Raw genomic sequence first — 12,978 nt, 5'->3', positions numbered from 1 at the left:
GTCATCTCAAATGTCCTAAACACAACTCAATGAAAAAAATCATTGGTCATTGTTTTAATAATGGTTTATAAGTTTATAAAATTATAGGGCTATCGATCCACACCACATTGACCACTCTACCACCCCCATCACTCTGTTTCTCATGAAGTCTTAGAGGCCGTTTTCAGTTTGACTACTTTTTCTTGCAAGTTTATGTCTTCCAGCTCTCCATATTCTACATATTAGCAAAATCAACTGTTAACACTACTCAGTTTCAATAAACCATCAAAGAGGAAGTTCTTCCTTGGTTTGGGAATTCCTCTAATATTCCACTGTGGCATTTGTTAGAGGAAGGGAGAACAAAAAAGCTTTCTGCCCTCCTAGGTCCTTTGGCTGATCAAATAAATTGAGGACCAAAGTGACAACTAACAAGACAAGACATGGTTTATGGCTCTAGGGGAATCATCTGTGGTATGTTTCCCTTTGTCTGTTTCCTCTCTCTCTCTCTCTCTCTCTCTCTATCTATCTATCTGAATGAAAAAAAATAAGTGCCCTAATAATAATGAAATTGCTCATGTGTGAACCTTGCCTACACACACATACACATGACAAATTTAGTGGGAAACATTAAATTGCTTGTCTACAAGAGCCCACAGGGATGTGATGCTCCTAGGAGGTTAGGCTTGTTTACCATCACAGCAGAGGACAAGGAGTTGAGTGTTGCCTTCTGCTCCCCAATTTCAGTCTGGGTCTGTGGAAGAAGTTCAGGGAATAAGTATTTGTTGACATGGATGCAGCCACACCTCCAAAAGCAGATAACATAGGAGTGTGGACTCTTTATTTCTTTTAAATGTTTATTTAGAAGGGAAAGCTGATTAAAGAGGTATACTACATAAAATAGTCACATAAATCCATCCAGTTTGTGTGGTCTGTCCCTAGTCAGCATTATTAGGTGCCAGGACACTCTAGGATCCTGTTGTGTCCCAAATCCTCCCACCAGTTTATTTCCCTCCTCCTATAGAGCCCTGTCCCCTCACCATCTGAGCTCACACCTCTGTGTTCCCTAATTACTGAAACCAATTAGCTGTATTTGTAGACTGACTGACTATAATTAAATTGGAACTCATTCACACTAAAACCCACACTGGGATTGAACTGGCACTGTATGTGCAATTATAGCCATTTTATTCCTAGTTCCCATTCTCATGGTAATTTCCATGTCACCAGTGACAAACTCTAGCCACCTATTTCCAAATGTTCTTTAGATTTAGCCACCTGGACCCTGTACTGTGTGTGGCCAAGACACTGCTTCTCTTCCCTTCCCTTCCTAAAATCTGCCTTTCAGGGGCAGGGAGGGCAATAGCACACCAGGTTAACTGAACACAGTACGAAGCACAGGGACTGGAACAAGGATCCTGGTTGGAGCCCATTTCCCCACCTGCAGGGGGGTCGCTTCACAAGTGGTGAAGCAGGTCTGCAGGTGTCTGTTTTTCTCTCCCTCTCCTCTCTGTGTCTAAATGGCATGAGTCAACAGAATACACATCATTATATTAATATAGCCATCAGTTTTTGTAGCAAAAACCCACTTCTTCCTAATGATACATTTCTGTATTCTTAAAACAGATTTCACATCCAATGGGGATTGAGCTAGGAAAATTTGTTCTCCATTACTCATTTGAGTTTGCCAATTAGCACTATGAATTGCAGCTGATTCTTCAAAACCAGAACATTATCAGAGGCATATTGACTCTGGATGGTGTCTGCATTTCATTGGAAGCACCTGCTGTTTGAGTGGCCTGAGAAACGGGTCTGTTCCACAGGACAGGTGTGCTTTTATCGTTATCTAGTGAGTATCATGGAACCAAGCAAGCCTGGGATATCAGAGCACAGTTGGCCTAGATTCAAGAAGTATCAGTGCTGGCACAGATATATAGTTATATGTATCAGTGTATCTTCATATTTGTAATAGTAACAAACACATATAAGTTTGTTCACAGCAACCAATTCATTTTTCCTCTCAATTGATTTAGCAGTAATTTACAAATTATGTGTTTCAGGAGTATAATCTCATACCTTAGTGTCTAAATATACCACCACATATCTGCCACCAAAGTCCTAGTACCACTCACTACTGGCAAACTGACCTCCTTTACTCTTCTTCCTACCCCTTCCCCACCCCAACTCCTGTAGTCACTGCCATTTTGGTCTCAAGATTCTGAGGTAGAGGGGTGTGTGTGTGTGTGTGTGTGTGTGTGTGTGTGTGTGTGTGTGTGTTGATAGCTCTTTTACTTTGCTTGTGGGCGTTTTCTTTAATAGACTTGCTGGACTAATGAGAAATAAATCTCTTGGTTCCAGAGCAGAGCCATTGCTCACCTAGGATTTGGTTGGCTGTAGAACACCAGTGTCAGCCCAGGGAAGGGGGCACATGTCCTTCATGGAATGCAGGTGCCAATTCTGGAAGTTTCCACTTGCACTGAGTGGATATCTTCTCTCAGCAGATGTCTTTCATTGGATCTCTTTTCTCACTCTGCACAGTGACAGCTGGACAGTCTCCTGTCATTCTTGCACACACCCCTTCTGTGCCCTCAACAGCCTCTTGGAGCAGCAATACTTCCTGCCTCCTTGTGTGCGCTGGCCACATGAGACATGCTGAATGCAGACCACAGGCCAGCTGTTCACTGAAGTCTGAAGCCCAGGGGACCTGGACCAAAGGGGCTAATAAATTCCTGTGAGAAGTATGCCACATTACTATGCTGTGGACTTGCTCTGGGGCCTCCAGTTGCAAGGATATGGAATGTTGTCAAGTCCCTTTCCACAGGGAGAGAGACTGCCAGAGGCAGAGTGCTGCTGTCTGCTCCCTTTGGCTCTGCTGGGTTTATGGGCACAGTTCTCACCCCATGTTCTGCTATTAAAAATGAAACAAGGTGCATGTCACATGTCTCAGACCACAAGGTTCATTTCCTCCTAATAAGCTTCTTGCTTGCCTAGCTTCCCCTCCCTAGAAAGATGGACTCTCCAGAGGCTCCCACTGTGGATTTCTACTTATGTACTTTTTTCTCTCTCTCTGCTATTCTGAAAGAAAATGACATTCGTGAGCTTTGTCTGCCTCTACATACATGCCTGTTCTCTCTGCCTAAGTTCTCACTCAGCTGTTCTCTGGAAAAAGAGCAGGGCATCTCTGCTCTACTTACCTGGAACACAGGAAGCAGGACTCTGAGCTGATCTGGCCTGGCTGGAGCACTGCTAGTCTGCTCTGAGGTCTCCAGTGCAATGAGACAGGCTTGTTGGTGAGACCTAGGGCATGCAGGGAACCTGAGGAACAAGACAGGACATGGCCAACTAAAGGATACTACCCAGTCAAATTGATAGTGAGTGTCAATCCAAGGGGTTCAGGGTTAACAATGTTAACAGCTCCAATGTTTTGCATTGCTTGATACTCAGAAGACCAATAAACCCAGAAACAAGAGTCAGTGAGAGAAAAGTAGATAGAATCAGGTGCTAGACAAGTCTGAAAAGATTGCAGACTCATGCTTCAGAGGACCATTTTCTGAGGCTGGGGTTCAAGGCTTATAAAGAGTAGTGGGTCAAGAGGAAGAAGAGATCCAGTCACAGAGACACTTGGCCAATGTAAAGTGTCCTGCCACAAGACTGTCTATGCAGGAGTGTGCAGTGATGTACCCAGAAGAGCGCATATGCAGACTCAGGTTCAAGTCCCAGGCCCCCACCTGTAGAGGGGAAGCTTCATGAGCGGTGAAACAATGCTACAGGTGTCTCTCCTTCCCTCTTAATTTACGTCTCTATTCAATAAATAAAATATTATTTAAAAAGGATGTCTTTCAAGCTGGAAGGGGTCTTGTCAGAAGGAACCTACTAATCTGTAAAACTCTGGAAATAGAATCATTACCTTCTCCTTGAGGTCTGCATAACTGGTTCATCTTTCCTGGAGTCTTCTGGTTTTAACTTTCTTTGGTACTATGAAGTATGGGAAGCAAGGTTGAGTCTGTAATGCTTGCTTACTTCCAGTGAAGCTGGAAGAGATTTCAGCCCAACCAATTTTCCAGATGGGGACATTGAGGCAGAAGAAAAAGCCAGCAGCTCTGGAGTTGGGCAGTAGTAGCCCAGCGGGTTAAGCACGTGTAGCGCAAAGCGCAAGGACCAGCATAAGGATCCCAGTTCGAGTCTTTGGCTCCCCACCTACAGGGGAGTCGCTTCACAAGTGGTGAAGCAGATCTACAGGTGTCTTTCTCTCCCCCTCCTCTCTCAATTTCTCTCTGTCCTATCCAACAACGACATCAATAACAACAATAATAACTACAACAATAAAACAACAAGGGCAACAAACAGGAATAAATAATTATAAAAATTTTTTTTTAAGCCAGCAGCTCCTCATCACAGAGAAGAGACAAACTGATTTCCTGTGGACTGACTTTACACCTCAGAGGCCCTGTCTATACTTCCCATCCCCTAAGTATCTGAGCTGCATGAAGCCATTATCATCACTTCTGTGTCCTTGGGGGTCATATGCTATGTCTTCAAACTGAGCAGTGGCTCTAAGCTCCTTGTAGACCCTTGTGGTCTAGAAAATGCATGGCTATTGTAGCTAATCATGGGCATGTTTTGTTGATAGAAAAAGTCTGAATATGCAGACAAATTCATTGACTGAGAATTTGGGCTAGATGGAAAATCTTTTTTATCTCTCCAGTGAGGGCAACTGGGGGGTGGGAAGAGAACCACAAGGGTATTTGAACAGAAGATTAGTAGGATATGTAAAAGAACACAGACTTTCTGTTCTCCTCTTAAACACTTTACTAATGTCCATAGACCCAAAGAAAGAAGGCTGGGAAAGCCTTTGGGATCCTTGTGGCCGGCCCAGCTCATTTCGCACATGAACATGCTGAGGCCTTGAGGTTTGGCTGCAGACCTAATTAGTTAATCTGCCTGGCCTGGAGCCTCATCTCTGGCTCACTGGCTCAGTCTTTTTTCTGCTGTAACCTGCATATATTCACAGAAAGCACTCCACATGCTGAACTATGACTGATAGCAAATTTTCTACTAGTAAATGATCTCCCTTTACTCAGGCCCCTCAACCATCATGCACTTCTTTCTGAGTTGTGGGCTGGGAACAAACCATGAGGAAGGAGTCATATGAGACCTGACTGCTAAGACAAGTCATTATTTATCCTCCAGTCATTGTGATTACATGAAAGAAATAAATGCCTTGCTCAAGAGTCAGCAGAATGGGATATAACTGGCTGTGCTATTGTGAAACACAACCTGTGAACTTGAACTTTAAAGACAGATATGATCTGGGCAGGTAAAGAGAGCAGAGATATATGTAGGTAGAAGAATGGGATGGAACAGTTATTGGCAGGGAGTGGGGGGCAGCCCCCCTGAAATAATCAATTCCTAATCTCTGGAGCCTTTATGTGTTTTTCTTTGCAGAAGGGTCTTTACAGGTATAATTCAGTTAGACATTTTGAGAGACTATTGTGATGGATCCTAAATATCATTATAAATGGCCTAATATGAGGGAGATTAGAGCTGTCTCTGAGAAGGCAGGAGACCGCAGAGATAGAGATTACAGCCATGCATCCACAAGCCAAGAAATGCTGGCAGTCACCAGGGGTAGAAGTAGTAAAGGAATGGATTCTTTCCATTAATAGCATCTGTGGTGCATATGGCCCTGTCCACATAATGATTTAGGACTAGTGATACTGACTTCAGATTTCTGGCCTCCAGGTTGTAAGAGAATACATAGCTGTTGTTTTAAGACATCCACTTTACAGTGGTTTGTTGTAGCCACAGGAGGATAGAACAGATAAGAGTGGGGAAACTCTGTTTCTGAAAGGATGTGGTACAAACGGTGGGAGCAGTCAGATATTTAAGGAAGTGCTGAGTAAATGGATTAGGGCCAAGTGTCTTGTATGAGTCTGAAGTGTTCCTGCAAATTTCTACGTGAATTTTACCTTTCTGACTGGAGCACAGGGCTCTGGCACAGGACCAGAAGGCCTAGCTGACTCCTGTTATTTCTCTGCAGTGCTGATGGCCTTGCTCCTCAGGTGGAGACAGTTAGAGTCTAAATGATCTGATGGATGTTGGCAGCTGCCAAATGTAGGATTGCATGAGACTATTGATGAAAAATCAGGGCTGGCCAAAGAAGTGCTTGGGTACAATTGGTGAAACCCTTATCTTCAGACAGAATTAGAATTCCCCACATCAAGAGTTCCTCCTGAGGGTGTCCTGTGTTAAGGAATGCTTCCCTGGCCCAGGACTGACAGCTCCTAGGGGTAGGAGGGGTCATGAGGGAGGGACTCAGATGGAAAGTGGAGCAGGCCAGCCCTGGTGGGAGGAAAGAGATCACAGACATTACCTGCTGAGTGAGATGGCCTTATTGATAGTGGAATCAAGTTTCCCACCACCCTCTGGAGAATGTGATTAAAGATGTCTTTAGGGACTTTTATGACACTCTTATTGAGCTGAGATTGTTTATAGCCATAAAACAACTGTAAAGTTGAGGAGTGAAATAAAACCAGCAGGGAACTCAACTCCTATCCTCCTATGAGTCTGAAAAAGCTTTCTGCACAGATCCTACAGCAGCAGGAAGCTGAAATAGACACCTGCAGATCTGCAGAGGAGAATCTCATTCTCCTTACCTCCCAAAACTGAAGATGAAAAGATGTTTTCTTCTTGGAGCTGAAACTTAAATCATCCTCCTTCAGAAAGTGTCCATGGATTACATGCGTCTCTACTAGGACCTTAGTCTAATTGGGTGCTTGCTAGAAGGCTGTATGATGCTCAGCCTAGGTATGCCCCCCTTCCAAGTTTTTTCTTTATAGTTTTCTTTTTCTTTGTTTACTTTCATCTTTGCTCCTTTCCTCTCTCTTTGGCTCTTTTCTCTATTTGACTTATGCATTCCCACCCCTGTTTCATTTTTGGCCACTGTTTTATTTGAATACAGAGCTTTGGCATGTCACTTGTCACATGGTTGCTTAGGAATCTTTGGTAGACTATGGCCAGTGTCAGGCCAAGTGTCACTGTTCAGAGGACTGAAGGGGGGTGGGGTCTGGGAGATGAGACCCCTAGCACTTAGAAGAAAGCATAAGGAGCCAGGGGGAGGGGGAGAGTGTGCCACTGAGGCCTCAGGCAGGCTTTGAAGCTGTTAAGCCCCTGTATTGTTCTCAGTGGAGCCTTTTATACTGTTGGCTGGTAGACTCTACTTAGACATGCAGTCATTGTTACATCAGGTCTGTCAAGTCAGCACCTACATGAGGCATGGGTGCCAGGTGCAGAAGGTGCAGGATGCAAAACACAGGCTTTGGGCCATGGCTAACATCTGGATCTTGAACCAAGGCGTAGCCCTATCCCAACAACCAGTCATTTCAGAACAGTCATTCATACCCAACCTGTGTGTCCATTGAGCTTTCTTTGTTTTCACTCCCCTTTCAGAAATCCGGGAGGCCTTTCGTGTTCTGGACCGAGATGGCAATGGCTTCATCTCCAAGCAGGAGCTGGGAATGGCCATGCGCTCTCTGGGGTACATGCCAAGTGAGGTGGAGCTGGCCATCATCATGCAGCGCCTGGACATGGATGGTAAGCTCACTCAGCAGCAGGAGCCGGAATCCAAAGGGACATTGGATGTGTTGGTGTACATTTGAAGGGTGGAAATTTGAACTAGATCAGAGTGTTGCAATTGGGTAATTTCCTAGGGGAATAGGGGCCTAGGAGGTGGGCTTGGGACCACCAAAGAGAGGAAGGAGGCCCAGCTAATGGTGCAGCTAGAAGAGTTCTTCAAGGGAGGGGGTGTCATGGGGGCAGTGTGGGGTGGCATTTTCATGGATCAGGCCTGGGAGTCCCAGGTTCATCTCTGGCACCACCATAAGGCAGAGATGAGCAGCACTCTAATGAATAAATGTAAAATAAAAATACATTTAAAAAATTCTAAATTCACATTCATCAACAAAACAAAACCCACAAAAAGCAGCTTCAATAGAACTCATATATCAAGGCCAGGGAGATAGCCTAATGGTGATGTGGGAGGACTTGCACTTTTGAGGCTCTGAGGTCCCAAATTCAGTCCCTAGCACCACCATATTAAGCCAAAGCTGAGTAGCCCTCTGGTGTCTCTCTATCTCTAACTTTGTCACTTTATCTGTCTCTGTCTCTATCTATATCTCCATCTGTAGAATTTTTTTTTAATCCAGCACTTAAAAAAATAAAGAATTCCGGGAGTCGGGTAGTAGCGCAGTGGGTTAAGCGCACGTGGTGCAAAGTGCAAGGACTGGCATAAGGATCCTGGTTCGAGCACCCAGCTCCCAACCTGCAGGGGAATTGCTTCACAAGACCTGAAGAAGGTCTGTCTTTCTCCCCCCCTTTCTGTCTTACCCTTCTCTCTCCATTTCTCTCTGTCTTATCCAACAACAACATCAATAACAACAACAATAAAAACTATAACAATAAAACAAGGGCAACAAAAGGAAATGAATAAATGAATATTAAAAATATCATTTAAAAATAAATAATTCCATACCTAACCAGTTAACTTGTGCACTTTTTAAAAATTTTTATTTATAAAAAGGAAACAATGACAAAAACCATAGAATAAGAGGGTACAACTCCACACAATTCCCACCACCAGAACACCCTATCCCATCTCCTCCCCTGATAGCTTTCCTATCCTTTATCCCTCTGGGAGCATTGACCCAGGAGCATTATAGGATGCAGAAGGTGGAAATTCTGGCTTCTATAATTGCTTCCCCGCTGAATATGGGCATTGGTAAGTTGATCTATACTCCCAGCCTGTCTCTCTCTTTCCCTAGTGGGGCGGGGCTCAGGTGAACTGGGGCTCCAGGACGCATTGGTGGGGCTGTCTGCCCAAGGAAGTTCGGTTGGCATCATGTTAGTATCTGGAACTTGGTGGCTGAAAAAAGAGTTAACATATAAAGTCAAACAAATTTTTGACTAATCATGAACCTAAACCTAGAATAGTGCAGATAAAGAGTTGGTGGTCTCCATTTTGTAGATAGTTAGTAGGCCTATTTTAGTTATATTCCAAAGGGCCCATGACTGTACCAGTTTTGTTGTTATTGTTTTCCTGAGCCTGAAATCTGATATGCAGGAGGATCCAAGCTATTGCCTGGGGAAATGATGTCATGGCTGCAGAAAGGACCAGAAAGATTTGAGGGTCTCTGTTTTGTAGACAATTAGTAGGCCTATTTTAGTTATATTCCAAAGGGCCCATGACTATACTAATTTTTGTGTGTGTGTGTGTGTGTTTTTTTTCTGAGTCTGAAATCAGATATGCAGGTAGATCCAAGTTATTGTCTGGGGAAATGATGTCATGGCTGGAAAAAGGACCAGAAGGGTGGATCAGGGAAGAGAGTAGCTCCCAAATATGGGAATGGTATATAAATATTGCCAACTGTAAACCTCATCAATTTGATATGATCTGGGGCCCATAGTCAGCTTAGGAGCCTATGTGACCTCTGCATCCCTGGTAGATCTGAGCTCACATTCTGTGGTCAATTTCCAAGCTGCCCCACTATCAGGACCCACATTCTTCAGGTTATCCAGCCTCCCTTCTGAGGATGGAACATTTTCTACTGTTGTTGATCCACACGGAGGTCAAGGTCCTATGGGATCCCACAAAGGGGTCTATTGTGTTGTTCCTGATAGAGATAACTGGTAACAATGGAGAGAGGTATTTATTCAAAGTCTAGGCCCATCATGTCTGTGTCTAACTTGTACAATTTAACCATATAACTTGTACAATTCAGTGGTTTTTAATGTATTCTCAGATTTGTGTAATGAATGCTGTAAACAATTTTAGAACATTTTTACCACCCCCAAATGAAGCCATCAGCCTCGTAGCTGTCACCCTCCCATTCCTCTAATCCACCTTTTGCCTTGCCCCAGGTAGCCACTAATCTGTTTTGTGTATCTCTGCCTTCATCTCTTCCAGACACGCCACATAAATGGGATTATTCACTACTGCCTCTCTGTGACTAGATGCTTTCACTTAGCATGCTTGCCAGGTTCATTATGGTTAAGTAGTTATCTATTTGGATTAAATAGGTGCTTCTGTTTGTGTCCAAATTCTATTCTTTTGTATGACTACATATGGGCCTTCGGTACTCAGCTTCTTTGGGAGGGATCTTACAGTATTAAAAAAGTTCTGAAGATTCACTTTATTGCATGTTTAAGGTGCCTTCCTACTCTGAAAACCTCAGTGCTGAGAACCACTTGACATTTAGATCCTGCTTTGTCTGAAAGTTCATGAAGGTGATACCTCTTAGCTCGCCTAGTAGAGTGATATCTATAAATGAGGTCCTGGGTTCTTTAGCACAGGAAGAATTTCCATAGATGGTGGAGTGGTGCTGTGTGTTTTTCCTTTCTTTGTGTCCCTTTCTCCCCTACTCCCACCTCTCAGAAGCAAAGAATTAAAAAATTGACCAAGGAGAATGGTCAGTGACTTTAAGTTTCAGCAATTTATTTCTAACTGCCCATATTCAGACACCAATGCTGAAGGCAGGACTTGGAAGTAAACTTTAGAATTTTCATTCATTTTTCTAGCAGAAGCCCAAGTCATCATCTGTTTCACAGTGATCCAATCCATTGTAAACTCATTTATCTTTGGAATGTAGCTTCCTCAAAAGTTTGTTTTGTTGCCTACCTAGAATTAAGGCAGAACGCATGAAAAAAAAAAAATGACAGCATAGGTCAAAGGACTTGACACAATCTAGTAAAGGTTTAAATGTGAGAATAGCTAGGAGAAAAGTACATAGACTGAAACTGAAATGTATGTCTTTTAAGTATTTTTGCAAATGTTGCTAGTGAGTGAAATTGCCAGAGTGCCAGGCTCTAGATATGCATGAATTGCTTTGCAGTGTGTCTCTTTATTAATGGGTGTCTTTTGAACTGTTCCATTAAAAAAGAAAGTCAGATTCTAATTATATCCTCCCTTCCCAGCTCCTGTAACTGGGGATACTCCACAGAGGATTGGCCCTACCTAATTAAGCCCCTGTTTGGTAGGAAACTTGTGGAATGACAGAGATTTTTATAGGAATGACACAAATAATAAGAATGTTTGCTCTGGAATTTGGGATTATTCTCTGTAAGGTAATTGCAGTCTGGCCTATAGAGTTTAGTCCCCGGGGTGGGGGTGGATGCAACAGGAGAGGTGGCCATGCTGCCACCCACCTCAGCTGGCTTAATTAGGGGTAGGTCTGGCCCACACACCAATCTTCTTTCTGGGGTCCCTGCCAGCTTGTCCGATAGTGAGGTCATAGCTTGGGCACAGGGCCCAGTCGGAATTAGCCTGAGTGTATCTGTGTAACAAGTCAGCGCAGGAGGTTGTCATTAGGTGATCCTTTGGGAGTGGGGTGCCTTGCCAGTAATCATAACCTCCCTGGATTAAGGAGCTGGCCTGGATTTCCTGGGTGTGGCCTGCAGGAGCCAAACACTGCAGTCTGTGTGGGGAGCTGGCTTTCTAGAGGGCACCAGAGAAGAGAAGCAGTGGGGTCTAAGAATGTTGGCTTGTGGCCAGTTTGCCTTTACACACATACACATACAGTCAACGACTGAACTGCTTAAACAGAAAGCCATGCCATGCTTTCTAACAAAGTCCCAAAACCTAGATATACACCAGTTTCTGAGAGAGAGAGAGAGCATATGTTCACACATATCCATAAACTACTGCAAAATATATACCTGAAAGCAGAAGTACACTAGAGTTTGCAGTGAGTACCCCCCTAACACTTCCTCTCCACTAGTCCAAGCTTTGGGTCCATGATTGCTCAACAATTTGTTTGGCTTTGTATGTTAACTCTCTTTTCAGTCACCAGGTTCCAGATGTCATCAGGATGCCGGCCAAGCTTCCCTGGACTGAAGACCCCACCAATGTGTCCTGGAGCTCTGCTTCCCCAGAGACCCACCCTACTAGGGAAAGAGAGAGGCAGACTGGGAGTATGGACCGACCAGTCAATGCCCATGTTCAGCAGGGAAGCAATTACAGAAGCCAGACCTTCTACCTTCTGCAACCCACAATGACCCTGGGTCCATGCTCCCAGAGGGATAGAGAATGGGAAAGCTATCAGGGGAGGGGGTGGGATATGGAGATTGGGTGGTGGGAATTGTGTGGAGTTGTACTCCTCCTACCCTATGGTTTTGTTAATTAATCCTTTCTTAAATAAAAAAGAAAAAAAAAAAAAACCAGAAAGCCATGGCTTCTGCCCTGAGCACAGGCTTTTTTCTTGACCTGAGTTAGCAAAGGCTCTTTCTTGAAATTAATTGGATTCTGCATATCCTGGTGCTTGCCAGTCTCTCTTCTTTTATTAGTGTCTAAGGTAGATATGATTATTTCCCAAGCATCACTGGAGACCAGAGTTCACCTTTCCTGCAGGCATTTTTTAAAATGTCATTCTGGAGATGGAATGTAGCACTTTTCACGTATGCTCTGTCGGGGTTCTCCCTGACAGGTAGTTGCGAGGAGGGGCGATCTGGACCAGCTGGACCCCCCTTCTGGGGCTGAGCGGGAGGGAGAGTGTCGACGACTTAAGAAAAGACACCACACCAAGTCGGGAGTTCTGTCAAGGTAGTGACTCGCTTTATTGAGGAAAAGGCCATTTTTTATAGGCAGGGGTAGAGGCAGGGATGGAAAGGTAGGGTGAGATGATGTTAGAGGTGGTGTGAGGTGGCATCACCGTCGGTGGGGCCTATGCTCTTTACGCATCATCAGCTGGAGGGCAGAGGTGAATTTAGGCACGGCCTACAGGAAATGCTGTTTCACTCTGAGGAAGTTAGTGACTGTCAGCGAAACTCGAGCCAGGCTTACAGAATGTCTGCTGGGCCTAGATCAGGGCCAAGCGGATCCCAACATGCTCTACTACTGAGTGACTTCTCTGACCCAAGTTTTCATTTTATTTTATACTTTTGAGAAGAAGAAATTCCAAACTTCCATTCTACCATTCATGAAGCTCACTTTTTTTTTAATAGAGAGAACTT

General features: G+C 44.2%; 1 protein-coding gene across 3 annotated transcripts in view; it reads left to right on the top strand.

Annotated features, from left to right (window-relative positions):
* Positions 1-12,978, top strand: part of CALN1 (calneuron 1) — a 692,151-nt gene that overhangs the window by 385,560 nt on the left and 293,613 nt on the right. For all 3 annotated transcript variants that reach the window (XM_007523654.3, XM_007523655.3, XM_007523656.3), the window contains one exon: positions 7,426-7,569. In XM_007523654.3, the coding sequence (XP_007523716.1) occupies positions 7,426-7,569 (144 nt within the window). The remainder of the gene's footprint in view (positions 1-7,425; positions 7,570-12,978) is intronic.

Source organism: Erinaceus europaeus, chromosome 15, assembly GCF_950295315.1.
Source record: "Erinaceus europaeus chromosome 15, mEriEur2.1, whole genome shotgun sequence".
Lineage (NCBI taxonomy): Eukaryota > Metazoa > Chordata > Mammalia > Eulipotyphla > Erinaceidae > Erinaceus > Erinaceus europaeus.
This window is presented reverse-complemented; position numbering and strand designations above follow the sequence as displayed.